This window comes from Amia ocellicauda, chromosome 1, assembly GCF_036373705.1.
Source record: "Amia ocellicauda isolate fAmiCal2 chromosome 1, fAmiCal2.hap1, whole genome shotgun sequence".
NCBI classification, from domain to species: Eukaryota; Metazoa; Chordata; class Actinopteri; order Amiiformes; family Amiidae; genus Amia; species Amia ocellicauda.
In genome coordinates this window covers 59953671-59975818 of record NC_089850.1, presented here as the reverse complement: position 1 = coordinate 59975818, position 22148 = coordinate 59953671, and the positions used below count along the sequence as shown (strand labels likewise).

The 22148-nt window shown below is 43.9% G+C and overlaps 1 protein-coding gene across 2 annotated transcripts in view; it reads right to left on the bottom strand.

Moving 5' to 3' along the window:
• LOC136755257 (alpha-2-macroglobulin) overlaps window positions 1–22148 on the bottom strand; it is a 52422-nt gene that overhangs the window by 4705 nt on the left and 25569 nt on the right. Inside the window, exons 13-31 of one of the 2 annotated variants that reach the window (XM_066711731.1) lie at window positions 22056–22119; window positions 21471–21616; window positions 20871–21020; window positions 17413–17538; window positions 16241–16322; window positions 15988–16129; window positions 15294–15519; window positions 14881–15007; window positions 8563–8684; window positions 7633–7684; window positions 6903–6986; window positions 6217–6393; window positions 3737–3818; window positions 3030–3183; window positions 2792–2866; window positions 2159–2321; window positions 1622–1773; window positions 1276–1491; window positions 974–1098 (exon numbers count right to left, since the gene is read on the bottom strand). In XM_066711731.1, the coding sequence (XP_066567828.1) occupies window positions 974–1098; window positions 1276–1491; window positions 1622–1773; window positions 2159–2321; window positions 2792–2866; window positions 3030–3183; window positions 3737–3818; window positions 6217–6393; window positions 6903–6986; window positions 7633–7684; window positions 8563–8684; window positions 14881–15007; window positions 15294–15519; window positions 15988–16129; window positions 16241–16322; window positions 17413–17538; window positions 20871–21020; window positions 21471–21616; window positions 22056–22119 (2465 nt within the window). The remainder of the gene's footprint in view (window positions 1–973; window positions 1099–1275; window positions 1492–1621; window positions 1774–2158; window positions 2322–2791; window positions 2867–3029; window positions 3184–3736; window positions 3819–6216; window positions 6394–6902; window positions 6987–7632; window positions 7685–8562; window positions 8685–14880; window positions 15008–15293; window positions 15520–15987; window positions 16130–16240; window positions 16323–17412; window positions 17539–20870; window positions 21021–21470; window positions 21617–22055; window positions 22120–22148) is intronic. The other variant, XM_066711736.1, reaches the window with a different exon arrangement.

The window sequence follows — 22148 nt, the reverse complement described above, 5'->3', positions numbered from 1 at the left end:
TGTGAAGGTTCTGTAGGTCTAGGTCTTGATAGTATTGATAGTAATTCTGTGTTGACAGGGTTCTTAAAATGGAACAAATGGTTCAATTGTCAAGTTCATGACTGATTTTGGAGTGCTAGGGCCTTCTAACACAAAAGAGGTATGGCTTTCTGTATGCAGCACTGTAACTGTAAACTCACTTTACTGTCAGACTTAATTCCACCACAATAAGGGCTTCAGGGTAAAGGTATTTAAAAGGGGTGGAGTTAGACGTGGGTTTGAAGGACAGAAGTTTTTTTCTTAACGTGATTTAATAGTTACTTTTCTTCCCAAGAGATTTAGCAGCTGATGTGTGAGAGAGACCCCCAGTGTCTTCTGGTTTTTATTCCAGCTCAGCTTCCAAGAACGCCTGTGAGTGCTTAATCTACAGGAGTGGAAAAACATTCAAATAGAGTAATCAAGAAAGACAAATTAACCCAGATTTGTCTTTCTTGATTACTCTATTTGAATGTTTTTCCACTCCTGTAGATTCGCCATAAAAGTTTATAGGTAACAAGAGATTAAATCAATAGGAAAAAATGCTATAATTATGAAAGTGACATGCTACCATGTCTACCTCCCCCCCAAAAAAATAATACACCACTGAAAGCGAATCTACTTAGAACAATGATCATTCATATCCTTTCTTTGCTAGTACCTGAACATATGAATCATTAATGAATCAGGTTCTAACTTATTTAATATACATTTTTATATAACATAATACATTGAAATGTGTGTGGAAAATGGAACTATATTTTACTTACAATGGGTTTAATTAGATTCCTGGGACACTGAAACAGAGATGGAAGCCCTGGAGTAGCCAAGTACATAGTGTGCATGTGCGTGTGTGTGTGTGTGTGTGTACATACAGTGGAGGTAACCTTCCCCCTTCTTTCCAATTGTACAGCAACATTAAACACCACAAGATCCATATGGAAAGAAATGGACTTACGTGACATTGGCAGAGAGGCTGAGGTCTCTACTCTTGCTGCTGCTGTTGCATTCCTGGTGAGCCTTCAAGGTCAGGTGGAAGTGGACAAAGTCGGCGGGGGGAGGGGTGTTGTAGTGGAGAGAGATCTGGAACACAGATTGGGAGAAGGGTGCAGGGGATGTCCAGGAAACAGGAATACTTTTTTCAGCATTTTGATGGGATTAGGTATTGGAGTGGGACTAGGGTTATGTTATGCTATGTATTTTGTAAGTAAGTGTGAGAGTTACCATACGAGCTACCCAGAGGAGAGAATGTGCACTGACCTGGATAGACACACAGCCTGTGCCCTCTGCCTCCACACTGTACCGCCCCAGGAGGTCCAGCAGCTCCTTCTCCTGGTACAGCAGGCTGTTGTTTTGGTCCAAGGTGAAGTGGTGGTGTTCTCCCCCCGTCGACCTCACAGTCACTGTGCTCGAGCTCTCTTTGTTGAACACCATGGCCCCATAGAGAGACAGGGCCTGCAGAGCAACCACTGTGTCCTGTAAATACACACGCACATGCACACGCACACACACACACAAACACATACAACAGAGAGGGTCAGTCTTTATTAGGTATTAGCAACAACCTTATGAGGCTATGAGTCAGTAGACAGCTGATCAGTGGTACCTGTGTGGAAGAGAATCCTCCATAGGGGTTCTGCTGTTTGATCAGCCAGCCGACGATCCTAGAGGCGCGTCCCAGGTCAGAGGAGGACAGGGGTTGGTGGCTGAGGAGTGCCAGCAGAGTATAGGAGTTCATCTCTACTGACAGGGAGTCACCTGTCATGTACAGCAGCATGGAGAGAAGGAGACAGGTCAGCTGGTCATGGGGGAGAGGGAGAGACACTGATACTAGATGGTTATCCAGGGAAGGTCAGTAAACCAAAGGTGAAGGAGGAAGATTGAGACAAGATGGTTATGCAGTGAGAGAGAGAGAGAGAGCTGTAGAGAAATAGAGAAGACTACTGCAAAAGAAAGGGTCAGTAATTGAAGAGAAAAAGAGAGCTAGGTCTGTTTTTTTATACATTACCAACAAATAATGGAATTGACTATTGGTTAAAGTAGGCAAGATGTATGCGATCTTGAGACATTGATGGAAGACCCCTATAAAGCACATGCAGACTTTGCTGGAGTAGCGCAGACAGACAGTGAACCTGGTCTTTACCCTCAGTGGTGTCCAGCACATCCAGCTTGGCGAGAAGGCTGGCCCTGGTGTCCTCCTCCCCAGCCAGGGTGAAGGTGTAGGCGAGCAGGGCAGCAGCGTAAGTGTTGGTCAGGCTGTGAACTGCAGCCCTCAGGCATGACAGACTGCTGTTTAATACGGGCTCCTGAGAGAAAGAACAAGCACATGAGGTTCAGGCTGAGCAAAGGGTTTTGTCGGCTACTATGCATTTCCAGAACTAAATCATATTTATTTAATTCACAAAAGTTGGTAACCTTTTTGACAGTTAAATGCACTAAATGTAAAAATCCAATTAAAACACAGATTAAGGATGTTAATTAGCAGGACAGAGCTACTAGCAGCGGTTGTTAATTATACGCACAACATGGAAGAAAGTGATTGGTGAAAATAAAGCAAAAGACAGTAGAAGATACAACCATGTAAACCATGAAGCATGAAGAGGTGAAGGAGTTCAATATGATGCAATGGGGGCATATAATAGACCTAAGAAATTAACAACAGCTGCTGTTCACCTAAGAACCTCAGAGAGAATCTGGTTTCTGTTCCAGAGCTGTAAGAGGTGAATGAGGGCCTGTGAGACAGAGAGAGAGGATGGAAGGAATGAAGGACACTCACCGACACAGAGGTGTTCAGTTCCAACATGGCGGCAGCGATATAGGCAGTCAGGGTCACCTCATCACTCACGCCACCCTGGAAAACACAATCCACACTGCTTCACACGTGGTCTGGAGTATCTCTTCTGCATCCTTAAAAAAACACACTCCCTCTTCTACTCTTCTTCCATTCCTTCTGAATATTCCCCCCTCACATTTCCACTGCCGCTCCTCTGCCTATCTGCCACTCTTTCTCTCACCTTCATTCTATTGTTGAAGAGCTTCCCCACACTTTGGAAACAGCCATTATTGTGACGCACTTCCAGCCAGGCCTTGGCACTCTTGATGTTGCTGGGATCGATGTAGATGTAGGACTGTGCACCACCAAACGACTTCATCACAAACGCTGTCAACCTGAAGGAAGGAGGGCAGGCTGGGTTAAAGTACACAAAATCCACAGCAGAGTAAACACTTGTGCACATTTTTCGTCAGAATGTGAAGAGAGGATAAATTGCACACATTAATTCAAAGTTTTGAGGCAACCACCATTTTCAAATTTGAATCCCACTTCTTGGTGATTGGTTTCCATTAGCAAGAAGCAGTACACTTGATGTAAAAAACAGAAGTTGCCTTCTAGTAGAATGCTTTTTAATGTTTGGTTTTCAAATGTTCATGTCTTTAATTTGGAAAATTAGAGGCAAAGTAAATCAATAATTGGGTACATAAGGATAAGATGCAGTGATCAAAACAGCACTGCACAGATAATCGTACCAGACAAAGATAAAATGCCAGTTGGTCAAGTATCAGATTTCAGCGTTGACTAACCTTATGCCTAATTAGCTAACTAGTTCTTGATGTCCTGCACCTGCTAAACAGCTCCTATCCTTTGAGGATTTATAAAACTGATGCAGCAGCTCGGGGACACGGGGGTACACCGACTCAACTGAAAGACAGCCACAGAACTCACCATGTATTTCCTGAGCTGTCTGACTCACCGAAGGCGCTATAAGATCCGTCTCTGTGCTTGTAGTTGAGCTCCCGCTGGTAACCTATTCCGGGTGGATAGAGAGAGAAAACAGACATGAGATATTTAAAGTTTTAGTTCACAGATATATTTCTCACAATTTTTCAGCATCTGAGAGTTTCTATAAATAACTATAACTATATACAATAAGCAAAAGGCTAAATAACTACATACAATACATAAATTAAACAAGTGTAAACATACACCGATCAGCCATAACATTATGACCACCTGGCTAATATTGTGTAGGTCCCCCTTTTGCCGCCAAAACAGTCCTAACCTGTAGAGGCATGGACTCCACTAGACCTCTGAAGGTGTGCTGTGGTATCTGGCACCAAGACGTTAGCAGCAGATCCTTTAAGTCCTGTAAGTTGCGAGGTGGGGCCTCCATGGATCGGACTTGATTGACCAGCACATCCCACAGATGCTCGATTGAGATCTGGGGAATTTGGAGGCCAAGTCAACACCTTGAACTCTTGATTCATCAGACCAGGCCACATTCCTCCATTGCTCCGTGGTCCAGCTCTGATGCTCACGTGCCCATTGTAGGTGCTTTCGGCAGTGGACAGGGGTCAGCCTGGGCACCCTGACTGGTCTGTGGCTACGCAGCCCTATACGCAACAAACTGCGATGCACTGTGTGTTCTGACACCTTTCTATCAGAACCAGCATTCACTTTTTCAGCAATTTGAGCTACAGTAGCTCGTCTGTTGGATCAGACCACACGGGCAAGCCTTCGCTCCCCACGTGCATCAGTGAGCCTTGGCCGCCCATGACCCTGTCGCCGGTTCACCGCTTTTCCTTCCTTGGACCACTTTTGATGGGTACTGACCACTGCAGACCGGGAACAGCCCACAAGAGCTGCAGTTTTGGAGATGCACTGACCCAGTCGTCTAGCCATCACAATTTGGCCCTTGTCAAAGTCGCTCAGATCCTTACGCTTGCCCATTTTTCCTGCTCCTAACACATCAACTTTGAGGACAAAATGTTCACTGGCTGCCTAATATATCCCACCCACTGACAGGTGCCATGATAACGAGATTATCAGTGTTATTCACTTCACCTGTCAGTGATCATAATGTTATGGCTAATTGGTGTAAATATTGCAATAATGCACACCCAATATTTAACAGTTTTAAAAAAAATATATATATATATATATTTAATACAAAAAACATGAAAGTAGGATACACCTAACATTTTCAAAGACCATGTAAACTTTGTTTCCACATACAATGCTTGTATTCAGTATAGCTTAATTTCAATAAATTATTTACTATATATTAGCCTGCATGCCTGGCAGCTTCTACTCAGTACAGTCCACAGGACATGTTTATTCACTTTTCCTGCATGAGCACATAGCCTACCTCACACTGCATTTTGCTCCACAAATAAAAAGCAATGCCGTAAATGCTCCTCCACCAATGATGTCTATGAATCATTATTTGAGTTCGATGTGCCAGTATTGTACATTGCATACTGATCGGTAAACGCATTCAGTACAGTGCCATTTTGACCTGGCGTTTCACTCACAATGTTTTCAGAACACAGGCAAAACCCATGAATGAAAATTAACATAATCAATAATACATGAATTCAGGTCACCGCCCGCCCACACAAGTAAATACCCTGAGCCCCTGTCTGGGAGATGGTAGGAGAGCTGGCTCTGTGGCACACACGAAAACACTTAGGAGGTGTAGTTTCTGTTTAAGAAAATAAGACATTTTACAAATGAGAGGAAGCCAAAATCTACCCATCGTGCTTGTTTGGTGTCCATTAATAACTAACTAAATAAAGTGATTTTTAAGCGTTCCCAAATTTTCTGCTTCAGCCACATCGCTGGGGAGTTTGTTCTAGATTGTGACGCCTCTCTGTGTGAAGAAGTGTCTCCTGTTTTCTGTATTGAATGCCTTCAAGCCCAATTTCCATTTGTGTCCCTGCTGATCTGGAAAAGCTCCTCTGGTTTGATGTGGTCGATGCCCTTCATGATTTTGAAGACTTGGATCAAGTCCCCACGTAGTCTCCTCTGTTCCAGGGTGAAAAGGTTGAGTTGCCTCAGTCTCTCAGTAGGACATTCCCTTCAGACCTGGAATAAGTCTGGTTGCTCTCCTCTGAACTGCCTCTAGAGCAGCGATATCTTTCTTAAAGTGTGGAGCCCAGAACTGTACACAGTATCCAGATGAGCTCTAACTAGTGCATTGTACAGTCTTAACATCACTGCCCTTCTTTAAAATTCTACACTTTTGACAATACACACTAACATTTTATTATATAACCCAGGTGTCGGCCCACAACTGAATATTATCTAAATCCCTATGAATAACCTGTGTTGCCGAGATTGTATCTGCTGAACCACCTATTGTTTGCTCACTAAGGAAAGCTGAGGTTGTGTTTTGGTATGAAGACAGTGCGGCCCTGACTCACCGCTCGTCAGGTACTCAGAGGCCTTGCTCCTGATCGCCTGGGTCAGCTGTCCTGTGCTCTCCAGGTACTTGAGGATGTAGATGTTGGGGGCAAACCGCACCATGTTCTGCTCCCCACAGCCGTAGGGCATCACGAGGAGGCTGTCCAGGTTCTGCAAAGCCCGGCCCAACAGGTCTCCTGCACACAGGAGTGGGGACAGAACTGTAACTTTCTCTCCTATATATATTCCTTTCTGGAGATCAGGGCTATGGAGGGTGACACTGAACAGCAAGTAACACAGCTGCATAATCCCAGGTTATAAACAACACCATTATGTTTCCCTATGGGCCACATCAGGATTTTTTTTACATGTGTATTCCTTTAATTTATGTATTTAATCTTTTAATTTACTTATTTTTTGCAATTCATTAATTTACATTTTAAAAGCCAATTTACCAAAATTATTTTATAAATGCTAGAGCCCATCTCACTAGACATTAATTTAGAGTGAGTGAGAGTAGCTGTACAGTGTGAGTGAGTGAGAGTAGCTGTACAGAGTGAGTGTAGCTGTACATTGTGAATGAGCGAGTGAGAGCAGCTATACAGAGTGAGTGAATGAGTGTAGCTGTATAGTATGTGTGAGTGTAGCTGAACAGTCTGAATGAATGAGTGAGTGAGTGTAGCTGTACAATGCCTGAAGATTGTACCCAAAACAGAGATGGAGGCTCGGGCAGATCCCTCCACAATGACTCCTGGGAGCTGTAACTGAACCTCCTCCTTCACTACGTTCCCTATATGCACAAAGAAGAGATCAGTGGCTGGATCAAAACATGAATGACAAAAAACTGTGGTCATGAAGCATTTTTAATAAGGTAATTAAGATCATGAATCATGAGTCAGCTCAAAATATTCTAACATTTGCATCCAATCATGTGATGAAGAATAAAAACAGGAAAGGGATAATGTGTAATTTCCTATCATTGTAAGGTTATCCATCCATAGGGATTCATTATATTCTCTATCATTTCCTTATTTATTAACATATCCTATTTCAGTTACGTTGTATGTGCTCTGAACAGCGATTTGTAATCGATTGAGCCCGTATGAAGTCCCTTTTAATGTCTTGTCAAGTGCAGAGTGTGATTTTATTTTGTCACTCCTACCTCCTGAAGCTAAAAATAACCTTGAATTGGAGTCAGTTTGAGCTTCTGACACTATCTTTCATTTAAGGTATTGGGCCCGGGTGTACTTAATCAATGTTGCCATTATCTTTTGTAGCAGTTTCCTTGTTTTTAAAGTCTACCTCTACATACATTATATTTCTAATGTCATTTTCCAGTGAGTCTTCCTTGGGTCAGGGCAGCACATGCATATTGAAGGTGAAGATCAGACTGAGGGACCAGGGGGAAGAGAAGGCAAAGAGATTTGGAGACTGACCTCTTGGGCAGAGCAGCCAGTTGTGACTGATGGTCTTTTGCATCCCTTCAGGCTGGAGATGAAAGAACAGACTCCTATATAACTGCAGTATTTCAGCAAGAGCAGATGTATTTGGATGTTACCTGAAAACTGAATTAATGACTTGTCTTGTGTGGTCTATTTTGCTGTTGCTTCTAAATCCAATCTATGGAGTTTGTGATGGCATGTAATAATAGCTTGTGCATTTAAGGGCTTGTATAGGTTTTTCATAGACGTATGAAATCCTATACTATATTTACAAGTTTTAAAATCTTTCAGTCCTGCTCAAGACATAATGTACTGTATTCTGTACTGGTTTGTATCCAGATGTGAGCTACAGAAATTGGCATTACTGCAGGGACTTTATTTTTAATTTGTCTATTTATTAATAAGGGACAAGAACCACACAGTACATTACAATACAAAGACAATACTCTTTGTTTTCACAAGAAAGTTATAGTAATATTTCCACCAGAATATAAAGCTCATTAATTTGTTCGAATTATTATCAGCTAAATTACACATATTGATTTTTTAGAGCATCTCAGACCAACTTTACTCTTGGACTTTGATAACAGACTATTTATAGTGTTCCAGTCTTGAATCTATATACATACATATCCAACATTACAAGTACCGACAAGTACTGCATTTTAGATTCTTGCCCTTAAACAAAATTTTTTTTTTTTAAAGATTGTACAAGATAAATGAAGGGTGTTGAATGAACTTATTACTTAGATACATTTTTCTCCAATGACATTTGCTCTTTGAAAGGATTACACACCAGTGATGGCTTAAGTGATGTAACACAGGCTGTGGGGACTGTAAGTGTGATGGGGGTTGAGGAAGCAACAGAAATAAACTTTCAATCAAATGAATAGATGGGAATCCAGATAAACTGCAGTTGCTCACCTCCACCAGTAGAGGGCGAATTACAGTGTCGATGTGGCCTCGTTCAGGCACAGTCACCAGCTCATTGTCACAGATGGTCTCGGTGTGTATCGCTTCTGCACTCACTGATATGTTCACCGATCCTAGACAGAGAGTGAGAGCAACAGAGCTTCACTGCCTCGGTAACTTGATAGTGACACTTTAAGCTCCAGCACACAGAGAAACAATCACACTACTGAAAAGCTGCATCTTCTATATCAGACAGACAGGTGAACATGATCCTTTCATAATACAGATGTGGACATTTTGCTTTATTTAAAGTTTGTAGAGGAAAGTTTGTAGACTCACCCTTTGCCAGAGCAGAATGCATGCAGAGACAAGACTAAACTCAATAGCTATCTTAGATTGAAACATTTATTTAAAAATAGACTGGATAGGATCCTTGGATCACTTAGTTATTAATGGACACCAAATGAGCACAATGAGTCAAATGGCCTCCTCTCGTTTGTAAACTTTATGTTCTTATGTTCTTATGGGTGAAACACATTAGTGAAAATGTAATGGAAGTTAGATTGCAGCAGGTTCTACCAGTGGGGTAAGCAGGTGGTCAGCAGCAGGTTCCAGCTATGGATTTAGAGGGAGTGTTGATTTCAGGGGAGCAGAAGGAGCATTTGGAGGCCTTATTATTGAAGCATAAGGCTGTGTTTTCATACCATGAAGAGGATTATGGATGTTCAGAGACTGTCCTGCATCAAATCCCCACTGCTTAGGCTAGCCCACTAAGACTGCGATATCACAGAATTCCACCAAGCATATGTGCAGAAGTTAAATCCTTGCTTCAGGGGATGATTCAAGGAGGGGTGATAAAACACAGTGCTAGCCCTTGGGCTTCCCCAATTGTTCTTGTTTGCAAGAAGGATGGGACTATAGGCTTTTAGATTATAGACAATTAAACAGTGACTCGTAAAGATGCTTTCCCATTGCCTAGGTTTGAGGAATTGCTGATTAGTCTCAAAAAGGCTACTTTAGACTTATCTAGTGGATACTGGGAGGTTAAAGTCGATCCACATGATCCAGTGGTTGATGGAGATTTGCCAGGGTGATCAAAATCTGGAGTCCCTGCTCATCTATCTGGATGATGTTATTGTTTATTCTGCTGATTCTGATGCTCACTTAACCTGCCAAGTGTTGCCTATTACCGAAACAAGTATCTGGGCCATGCAGGGAGTGTCACTAGACCCTGAAAAGAACACTACTGTACAGAAATGGAAAGTTCCCACCTCTGTAAGTTATTGGAGAGGACCTCATGTGAAGGATACCTTGGACATGGACATGATCATTTTGTTAACACCTCATTACTGCAGAGAGAGTTCTGATTAAGAATACAGTGTGCAAAATACAATGCAAAAAGAAAGATTCATGCACATTTATTACATACTGAATGTGCTTAAGGGAACACATTTCCATTACAAAATACACTCACCTAAAGGATTATTAGGAACACCATACTAATACTGTGTTTGACCCCCTTTCGCCTTCAGAACTGCCTTAATTCTACGTGGCATTGATTCAACAAGGTGCTGAAAGCATTCTTTAGAAATGTTGGCCCATATTGATAGGATAGCAGTTGATGGAGATTTTGTGGGATGCACATCCAGGGCACGAAGCTCCCGTTCCACCACATCCCAAAGATGCTCTATTGGGTTGAGATCTGGTGACTGTGGGGGCCAGTTTAGTACAGTGAACTCATTGTCATGTTCAAGAAACCAATTTGAAATAATTCGACCTTTGTGACATGGTGCATTATCCTGCTGGAAGTAGCCATCAGAGGATGGGTACATGGTGGTCATAAAGGGATGGACATGGTCAGAAACAATGCTCAGGTAGGCCGTGGCATTTAAACGATGCCCAATTGGCACTAAGGGGCCTAAAGTGTGCCAAGAAAACATCCCCCACACCATTACACCACCACCACCAGCCTGCACAGTGGTAACAAGGCATGATGGATCCATGTTCTCATTCTGTTTACGCCAAATTCTGACTCTACCATCTGAATGTCTCAACAGAAATCGAGACTCATCAGACCAGGCAACATTTTTCCAGTCTTCAACTGTCCAATTTTGGTGAGCTTGTGCCGCCAGTGTCCCAGTGGTTATGGTGTCCGGCTTCTATATTTGGTAGCCGAAGTGGGGAAGCTCCGGGCCATATGTACAACCGAACACTACCTGGTAAAGTGAAAGGACAGCTATGGAGGCGTCACTGATGGAACAATTACTGGCCGCAGTAGTGAAACTGCAGGCGCAGCAGCAACAAACTCTCGAGATGCTTGTACAGCAGCTCCAAACACCAGCTCCTGCGCCTAGCCCTGCTCTGGCCACAGAGAACCCGGCTTGGGCAGGTTTGAAGATCCCAAAGATGGGGCCGGAGGACGACCTGGAAGTCCTGGAACAGTTCCTCAGTCGTCTCCCACGTCCCTCCGCAGAGTGGGTGAAGTCCCACCAGCCAAAAGAAATGGAGGAGGCCTTCAGGCTCGTGGAGAACCACCTTGCGGCTCGGGACGATGCCACCCCCTGAAGCCCGGGGGCGGACGCCCAGGGGCGGACACCCTCCCACCCATTCCCAAGACCCTCTCGCCCGGATATGGACGTGGTTCCGGAGTTTCCAGCTCCTAAACCGGTCTCTCCCCAACCCGCTTTCCCTTTCCCTCTTGTCCGTCCCAAACACAAACCTGTCTATTTAGCTCCTTCCGTTTCACTCTCTCCCGGTACTGTGCGGTCCCCTTGAACAGCTACGGTGATGTGCTGGCATTGCAGGCAGCCTGGACATTGCCTGGCGGAATGTCTGCTGGTGAAAATGAAATACTCCACTTGTGCTGCTTGCCCCTCTGTTCGCCCTGGTTCAGCAAAAGACTTCACGGTACCAGTAAGAATCGGGGGACGTGAAGTCAAGGCCCTCCTGGACTCTGGCTGTAGTAAGAAGCTAGTCCAGGATAGCTTGGCTCCTTGGGGCAAAGGCAGGCGAGGCACTAAAGTCGCTATACGGTGTATTCATGGGGACATACACTGTTATCCCACAGCCCAGGTAACCATGGTGATTGGTAGAGACACGTATAAGATGAACGTGGGGCTCGCCCCTTGTTTGCCATTCCCAGTAGTCCTAGGGTCTTGTTGTCTGATTTGGCTGGGGCACAACTGGGACATGGCTCTGGGGACCGATCACCCTTAGTGGCTGCAGGCGATGAGCGGGGCGGGGACAGCCTTCCCTCCGACTCCAGTCGTGTAGCAGCTGACAGTACTCTGTTGGACCCAGGGGAAGGAATGAGTTCTGGGACTCTCCAGATCTCTCATTCTTCCAATGGGAGGGCCGACACCTCTGGCGTAGCCCCAGATCCTGTCTTCTCCTGGGTTCCCGATTTCGCTCTGGACCAGTCATGGGATGATGCCCTGGGACATTTATATGACCAGGTCTCAGTTGTTGACAGTCACATATTGAATGGCCCACTCGTATCCCCAGTTCCATATTGAAAAAGATTTGCGATATAGGGTAACCAAAAATCGAGGTGGGGACCCGGTCACAAAACAATTGTTGGTACTATGTTCACATAGGTGCTCTGTGTTTCTCTCCACACACAAGGTACCTATGGCAGGTCACCTGGGTCGTGACAAGACCTTAAACTTGATAACGGACCGATTCTTTTGGCCGGGCATCAGTAGAAGTGGAAGTAGAAAGGTGGTGTGCTGCCTGTCCGGAGTGCCAAAAGACCAATGCTTGTGCAGTATCACGAGCCCCATTGGTACCGCTACCTCTCATGGAAATACCATTTGAGTGCATTGGTATAGACTCAATCAGTCCATTAGAGAAAAGCTCCACAGGATATCGATTTGTGCTAGTCATAATAGATTATGCAACTCGGTATCCGGAAGCGATTCCTCTACGGACAATGTCAGCGATTAGGATCGCCGAGGAGCTGTTTAAGGTCTTCACTAGGGTGGGGATACCAAAGGAAATCCTGACAGATCAGGGCATTCCCTTCATGTCACGCGTGATGCGTGACCCCTGTAAGCTGTTGGGGATAAAATTCATCAGAACCTCAATTTATCATCCCCAAACCGATGGCCTAGTGGAGCGCTTCAATAAAACCCTAAAAAAACATGATCTGTAAGTTTGTAAGCACAGACGCTCGTGACTGGGATAAGTTGTTACCCCCCCTGCTGTTCGCTGTACACGAGGTTCCCCAGGCTTCCACTGGCTTCTCTCCCTTTGATCTATTATATGGGAGGCAGCCAAGGGGAATCCTTGATTTAATAAAGGAGGAACGGGAGGCTACTGCCACCTCCCAGACCTCTATGGTACAGCACGTCTTGGACCTGAGAGATCGATTATCAGCAATGGGGAAAATTGCACAATCGGAGCCCGGTTATGATCGTTCACACCAGGGGACAAGGTTTGGTGTTACTCCCAACTTCAACTTCTAAGCTGCTGGCTAAGTGGCAGGGACCCTTTGTAGACCCTTTGTTGTATGCCGCTTAGGTGAGCTCGATTATGAGGTGTGTTGCCCAGACCGTCGGAGAGAAAAGCAGATATACCACCTCAACATGCTGAAGAAGTGGCGAGAGGAGGAAGCATTATGTGCTCCTAGTTCCTTCCAAAATAAAGAGTCTGAACCCGCTGTTTCTGAGGTTCTCATTGATCCCAATTTAACTAACGCCCAGAAATAGCAAGTTCACTCTTTATTAAACCGCTTCCAGCATGTATTTTCTCACCAACCCGGGCTCACACCTCTCATTGAACACATACCATAGCACCTGACACCTGTGTGCGGTATACAACCCTATCACACCCCCTACTATAAAAAGCAGGCCGTTAATGTGGAAGTGCAAAAGATGTTGGAGATGGGAGTTATAGAAAAATCACAGTTGGAGTGGTGTAGCCCTATAGTCTTGGTGCCAAAGCCTGACGGCAGCAGTAGATTCTGCGTTGATTATAGTGAGCTCAATGTAGTGTCTAGGTTTGATGCCTATCCGATGCCCTGTGTGGACGAGTTGCTGGACCAGCTGGGCGCTGCTCACTTTTTTACGACACTGGACTTAACCAAGGGATACTGGCAAATCCCCCTCAGTCCAGCATCCCGAGAGAAAACCACTTTCTCCACTCCTCATGGTTTGTACCAATTCTGCACTATGCCTTTCGGGCTGCACGGAGCCCCGGCCACTTTCCAAAGGCTGATGGACTGTGTATTCCGGCCCCACCAACGATATGCCTCTGCTTACTTGGACGATGTTGTGATTTTCAGTAAGGACTGGAATAGCCACCTCGTCCACGTAGCAGCTGTGCTCTGGTCCCTTTAGCAGGCGGGGCTCATGGCAAACTCGGGCAAGTGTGCAGTTGGGAGGAGGGAGACCTGGGGTATTTGGGGTACCTCTTTGGGGGAGGACAGGTACGGCCAGTAGTTGACATGGTAACTGCTATCACCTTCTGTCCATCCCCTAAATCCAAAAAGGAAGTTCGGCAGTTTTTGGGGTTTGCCGGATATTATCACCGTTTTTTACCGGACTTTCCCACCTAGGCTTATCCCCTGACCAAACTAACGTGAAAAGGTGCTCCAGATACGGTCCAGTGGACAAAGCAGTCCTAGGTGGCTTTCCATTTAACACCCTGTTTTAAAATGTCCTGATTTCTCTCTCCCTTTTATCTTGCAGACCAACACCTCGGAAGTTGGAGTGGGCACGGTCCTTTCCCAGAATTTTGGGGGCCAGGAACACCCTATCTAAGTAGAAAACTATCCCCCCCAGGAGTATAAATATAGCACAATTGAGTAGGAGTGTCTCGCCATCAAATGGGCTGTTGAGAACCTCCGCTATTACCTCCTTCACCCTGGAAACGGACCAGGCCCCCCTGCAGTGGCTCCACTGCATGAAGGACTCGGTGCCATCGCATCACTCAGTGGTATCTCGCCCTGCAGGACTTCAATTTCTGAGTCCGTCAGTGCCCCAGTCCTCAACATCTCAACGCCAGCTTCCTCTCCCATCACTTTCCCTCCGCCTCCCTTGTCCCTTCCTCTTCTTCCTCCCTTCTCTCTCCCAGCCCGCCTGTCGGGCAGTCCTTTTCTAGTGGGGGGGGGGTGTGTGACAGGACGCTGTCCGTCACGGCACGGCTGCTGCTGAAGCACGCTAATTAGGTGCTCATGTGCTGCAGTTGTGTTGTCCGCTGCCTTGCAGACAGCCTGGACGAGGGCCTGCATGCTTCCTTTACTAACATGCTTCTCTGTATACTGATGTCTAGTCTTGGTAGTTTGTTGTGAACAGTCCCAGCCAAGCTGGTTGTGGAGAGGTAACTTACCAAGGGCTGAAGGTAGCAGAGTCCAGTGGAAGGTCTTTGCTTCATTGGCACAGAGACAGGAAGTGTACTTGCACCCTTTGCAGGGCTCCAGAGTGTAGTCTGAGGACTTGGCTGGATTCACTTTCACCTATCAGCACAGGAGAACACCTTACACAACCACCCAGTCGCAATGTGCAACCGGGCTGCAGCCTACAGACACCAGTGTGCACAGGCAACAGGATTTTCAACACTTTGTATTCTGGTAAAACATTTCTTTAAATAAATAAATAAATAAAATAATAGAAAGTCCCATGTAAACTGCTATAATTTGTTTGCCTCTTTTAAACTTTTACAGAAAACTTTACAAATTGCCAAGGAGGTAGTGTGCTCTCTAAACTATACAGTCCTATGTTGTTGGATGGGATGAATCCTACCATGATGCACTTGGAGAGGTAGTTTAACACAGTGGCCCTCAGTTCGAACTGCTCCCCCCTGATGATGGAGTAGGGCAGGGTGAGCTCCACGAAGAAGGGCTGGAAAGCAGTGAGCAGGGTGGGGGGGGCCAGGCCCAGCCCTGTGGAGGCCAGGCAGAAGGCACTGGCCTCCCATGTGGTGATAGTGTCAGGGACAGTGACAGGAAGCTCTACTGACCCAGAAGCCCTGGACAGAAGACACAAGATCAATACAGGCAACCAAAGCAGAAATTAACTATAAGGTATATCATAGTTGGCCTAAAACTAAGCAGTTCTCATCCAGACAATACAACCATCTGGCTGTGAATATACAGGGTGCAGCACATGGTTAGATGAGTGTCAATATGGTTGTCCTCAGTTATTACTGAGTGCTATATGTCAAAATCAGAAATTTGATGTTTATAAAAAGTACAACCAAAACTATGTTCCATTTATTTAAAGAAATGCACAGTTAAATGAACATGGCAGTTTAAAGAAATTTGCAGCTCATTTCGAGTCTTCATGACTTTTGCACGACAACAGCCACAAGCTTGAAAGTGTTGAAGATATAGACCAGCACTATGAAAAAGATCAGTCATCTTTTCCAGAACAGGCTGGGTGTCCAGTGTATTCACAGGAGGGCATCCAGTCTGCCTAGCAAAGGAATGGCACTTACCCTACTGGGACGAGATCCCAGATCCACGTCTCAGGGAAGAATGTTCGTATTGTCTCCTTTGGTCTTTCTACAGGATGATATGTTGAACCAGGAGCTTCCCCACCTGAGCCTTCTTCTGCCGCATCGCCTGCCGCATCATTGACTATCAAACAACTCAGTTAGTGCTCAGATTCAGTTGTTGCTGAAAGGATCAAGGTCAGACATTCATGATAAAATGAAAGAGGTGAGAAAAATATCAGTCAAATTATCTCACCGTAAAGGTAGTCATCTTCTTTGAATGTCATGCAATCCGGATCATGCACCAACATATTGGACACAACCTTGAGGCCCAGTTTCTGTAGATGACAATATCAACAAAAACTATTCCCCTTCCAAAATGGCATCATGTCAAGCTTCTTCAAAGAAACGCCCATCATTTTGTTTTTCAGTTTTTAAAATGCTTGCTATATAAGAACATAAGAACATAAGGAAGTTTACAAACGAGAGGAGGCCATTCGAACCATTGTGCTCGTTTGGTGTCCATTAATAACTGAGTGATCCAAGGATCCTATCCAGTCTATTTTTGAATGTTCCCAAATTTTCAGCATCTACCACATCGCTGGGGAGTTTGTTCCAGATTGTGACAAATCTCTGTGTGAAGAAGTGTCTCATGTTTTCTGTCTTGAATGCCTTGAAGCCTAATTTTAATTTGTGTCCCCGGGTCCGTATGTCCCTGCTGATCTGAAAAAGCTCCTCTGGTTTGATGTGGTCGATGCCCTTCATGATTTTGAAGACTTGGATCAAGTCCCCACGTAGTCTCCTCTGTTCCAGGGTGAAAAGGTTCAGTTCCCTCAGTCTCTCAGTAGGACATTCCCTTAAGACCTGGAATAAGTCTGGTTGCTCTCTATCTACCCTTACCCCTACCCTGTCCTTATCAGTGGCGGTTCTAGACCTTTTCAACTGGGGGAGTATGGCTGTGGCCAGGTGTAATACGAGGGGGGCCATCAATTTATTTTCGAGGTGTTTGGGGAGTGGGGTGATGACAGTGTTTTCTCTGCGATGTTCCTGAGTGGGGAAGTTGTGATGGTGTTTTGTGTGTGATGCTCCCAGGGGCAGGGGGGGGATAGGGTGTTTTATCCGTGGTGGTTGTTAGGGAGGCCACAGGGGCGGCCAGGCTTTCTGAAATGGGGGCACAAGCCCCCACTACCCCACCCCCCCGGCCCCCCCTCAGAACCGCCACTGGTCCTTATAAGATAATAAAGGTCAGTGAAGTTAAACATGCATCTACATTTAAAGACAATTTTGACTTTCTGTTAAAATGTTTCAACTGTTGACGTCAACTACTGCACAGTTTATTGATAGAAAGATCCCAACCTCTTTCTCCATCTCACAGCCATTTTTATTGTTTTTGAATATATCTAAAAATGTGAATTTGAATTTAATTACCTTGAAAGCTGTATATGCATCCAATGGATCATTGTCTTGATATCTTGGGTCAGACCATGGCCAACAGACGTTAGGTCTGTCAGAATCAGGAAAATATGCATCTTCAACAGGCAGCAAATTGTAGATCTAGGTATTGAGAAAGAGTAAACAAAGTTTCCAGTGAGATATGTGTGAAACATACATTAAAAGTGAAAAGGCAGCCTTTCTGAGGTAGGTAGCATAACACACTGTGTAACTTATGTTGCAACCCTCAAGTGTGTCATGCTTACTCCACAATGTATATTCTAAAAATGTATTGTTTTACTACAATGACTCAATTTCACTTACAAATTTCAATGTTGGGAAGAGAGATCCTGCATCATCATTGTTAGAAGACTTATTTTGCTAGTTTGTTGAGCTTTGTACAGCTTATTCTGCTTCCTTTGTTATCTGAAATGGAGAAACAATCTGCGCACGCCTTGCCTAACCAAGCCCAGAAGCAGGTGAAGTGCTCACAAAGAGGCCAGCTGGGGCTGGGCCCATAGTAGCAGTCTACACGTCAGTCAATGAAGCATAGGAGAGACTGCAGACCCCCCTGGTGGTTAAGGTATGACACCATAGACGTGTAATCAGTCCTCACTAGCACGTCAGCCCCAAAGGTCTTGGGGAAAATGCTGCAAGCCTATAAACAGTGGTGATCTCATGGTGTAGATGTAGTGTCAGCTTTTTGAACCAGTGCATTTTCAGTTATTTTCAATGTATTTGACTTTTATGTTGGTTAGCAGTTTGCTTTAATCACGTTTGTTTTGTCGTTTTGTGCACTTGTTTATTTGAAGTTTAGTATTTTGTTTTGTTAAATCACAAAGATTTTAAAAATTTTAAGTGATTTTAGTAATTGATTTAAAAAAAAATTAATCACAAGTATTAAAATTTTGAAATGTTTTAATTTGTAAAATGTAAAATACTTCAACAATAAAACTATTTTTGAACCAGGCCTAAAGCAGTCTGAGATGTAGCAGACCAAGTGGCAATGAGCATGAGCAGGGCCCAAACATGCAACACAGAATTAATGAGGGTTTTAAAGAGGAGCAGGAGTTCTGAGATGGAGAATACGCATTGGCAGACTGTGCAGCCCTGCAGGGTGCAAAAGGCTTCATTGTCAATGGAGGAATGCAAACTCTCGAGGAAATGCCAAAAAGGGCTTGAGATTGCTAGAAAAATCTAGAGAAAAAGATATAAAAACTCAAACACACAGCAGAGATCTCTCTTAGATTATAGAGATCCGTTGAGGTAGAAGTGGAAAGCCTGGCTTGTCCCGACAGAGAGAGAGCACTGAAGGCAAAACTCCATCCTGCTATTCTGGCGGCTCGTGATGGCTCAGCACCTTACTGAGACACTTTATGTTGGTTATTCCTTTAATATATATATATATATATATATATATATATATATATATAATGTACACTACCAGTCAAACATTTTAGAACACCCCCATTTTTACAGTTTTTATTGATATTTAAGCAGTTAAACCTGAAATGGTACAAAGGTAAGCGGTAAACTGCCAGAGGTTACCAAAAACTGAAAAATAATGTACATTTCAGAGTTGTATACTGTGTTACTACACCCTCTTAAGCATTATTTGGCAGTGTTACACGTAGCTCCTGTGCATAGAAGTTAAACTGTATTCCTACAATGCGCATATCATTTGGAAGCTTATTCTCTTGGCTACCAGCGCGTTTCATTCTCAAACACATCTGATTTACAGTTTCCATGTTGCCTGCCGTCATTCAGTGCCAGGGGGGTAAATGCATAGTCTGCTCCGGGGTGGGGTTTCATTCTTTGCACATAGGCTGGTTTTGTTCAGAACAACCTAACGATTAATCCAGTATATATTATTTGATGTTCTATCAAACACTGAGAAGTTCAGGTCCAATTATGTAAAATCGTGCAAACAAACTTTTCTTGAAATTTTGAGCTCTCTACACGTGTGTGTTGCTTCTACCAAAGTGTGGAAGATCTTGTTTTCATCAGTAGACTGTCTTGTTCCAGAATGTCATAATTATCAATAGTTTCTGAGATTTTGTATTCCTAATCAGACAAAGTATCCCCCCACCCCCCCCATTTCAGAATGCGGAGGCAGGGGGTATAAAAAACAAATGTTTCATATCGGAGAATGCTTCACATCGTTAGAAAGCAGAGAGTCTCTTGGATACCAAATACTTGGCAAACAACACAACAGTGAAGAGTACACATGGGATTAAAGAGAAGCACACGGATTTGGTACCCTTTTAAGGGTTCCAGAGGGGTTTGTCAGCTTAAGGGGCTACATTTTGTTAAACAAAACGAGTCCATTATTTATTTTTTATGAGCAATTATTTATTTGTTCTATGCTTTAATTTAAGAGTACATTGAGACATTACATTTCAATAAAAACTGCCAAAGTGCATGGCCAGGTAGTGCATGGGCAATGTTATAGGAACTACGATTCTCAAAATGTCTGCTGCTACAAAAAACATATATAATGTGCTCTCTGCTCCTGGAAATGGTGTGGTAGTAGAGGAGTACTCTGTATGTGTTTGGAGACAAAAGGAACTGGTAAACATCTTTCTGTGTTCATCTGACTTTATTACTGGTGTTTTGTATATTGTTTTGGAGGATTGATTTTGTGTACCAAACTTTGTACTGGCTTTCAGATAATGAAACTTTTAAGTTATATTAAATAATATACAGGCATTGGCCTGGGAAAAAAGTTACTACATCTGATGGACTGTCTTATTCCCACTTACGAGTGTGACATGAGCACACAAGGGAGCCTCTTTGTCACAACATATATAATAATAATAATAATAATAATAATAATAATAATAATAATATTAATAAATAATAAAGCATTAGCAAAAAGCTAAAATTTACTAGCTACCTACCATGAAAACCCGTGCTGTAGACAATATTATAAAAATATATTCATTATTTTTCAAGTTCAACACTCGACAATCAAAATCTCTACTGTAAAATATACAGTTTTTAGAAAACTGTTTGGCTCATGAATGAAGAGGATCTCCAGGATGAATGGCAAACAGAGGCTTTTCCACTGTATGTGAGGGTAATTATACAAACAGAAGAGGGCTGCTTCAGTGACATGTAAATGCAGGTTTGTTATACAAAATGCATTCACCAAGGTGCCATGGTAGTAGCAAAGCAAAAAGGCAAAGCCCTGCCCCCTTTGTGTACTATTCTTGACTTGAAAGATAACTGTGTGCGATTACATTTTCTTCTCTGTTGCCAAGTTTACGAATGGAAATGTTTAACTGTAATTTGAATGTGATGGGGATTATGCAAGACAAGGTATTTCAAGAAGATGTAAAGTGCAGTGTATATGCAGTAGTAATTTGGTTGTGTTTTTTTAATTATAGAAATAGGTGATCTGTAACTAATTAACAGAGGAGCTTCTTTAACTAACGGTGGTGACTGTGTCATACCGAGTCAGTAGTCAGCGCACGCTTTCTGTCCAGCAGCAGCACACTCTGATCGATGGCCTTGAGGGAGCACAGAGAGCCAGGTTGAGAGCTGAGAAGGATGGCACTCTGACCTCCAGGGAGGGCCTCAGGGGATGAGAACTTGAGGGACACCTGAGAGAGGGAGAGAGAGACGTCTCAACACAGAGCTGTCAGGGACACTTGGACAGATCCACATACACACTGTACAGGCAGTGTCAAACACACACACATACACACACCAGGGGCAGTTCTGAGGGGGGCCAAGGGGGCCCCCATGACAGCAAGCTTGGACAAAACACCATCAGCACCTCCCCCCCCCATCCTACCTTCCCACAGTTAGCACCACGGACAAAACACCATCAGAACCCCCCCTTACCACCGCAGACAAAACACCGTCAGCACCTCACGCCCCCCCCCCCCCATAGCACTGCAGACAAAGCACCATCAGAACCCCCCTACTCCTGCACTGCAGTGAAATTGATGCCCCCCCAATATTACAACTGGCACCAGACAGGTCCCCCCAGCTGAAATAGTCTAGAACCCCCACTAACACACACAGGGGTCACTAAGAGCAGATCTTACCTCACTGGGCAAACACTTCTCCACTTGGAAGTCAAAGCTGTTTGTTATGATTTTATGTCCTGGCAGTACAGTATAGACCAGCATCCGGACAGTGGGAGCCAGTGTGTAATCCACAGGCAGCCTGAAGGGAACCTTTCTTAATTTCACTGCAATGGCAAGATGCAGCAAGTCAGATTGAGTTTGAACTAACATCAGTGTTTCAGAGCACCTTTGGCTGACCAGCTGTTATTCTTACCCATCTGCTGTGCTGCTCTACATTACTCAGAAATACTACAACCAAGGTGAATTAATTGTATTGAAGATTGTCATGTTATTCACGTAACCAATTAATAAATCACCTGGGGAGTGCAGACTTGAATTGAACCAAATACTGTAGCTTTGCATATTAACCTGAGAATGCCTCCAGAATGTATTAGACAAGAGGTCTTACTACTACAGTCTACTACAATATTGTGCAGTGTTGATATATAACATGGTGAATGTCAGAATAGAACTTGTTTCCATCACTTTACCTAATGAAACGGAGAAAGACAAGCTCTGAAACTAAATTAATACTCAGAGTCTGAGTTTTTTCATTAAACTTACATGAATGATCTGGAAGATCCACCTTCATGTGTTCAAACAAGGAAATGGCCCCTTTGGCTATAATCTGAAAGAAAGGTAGAAAGGAATAATATG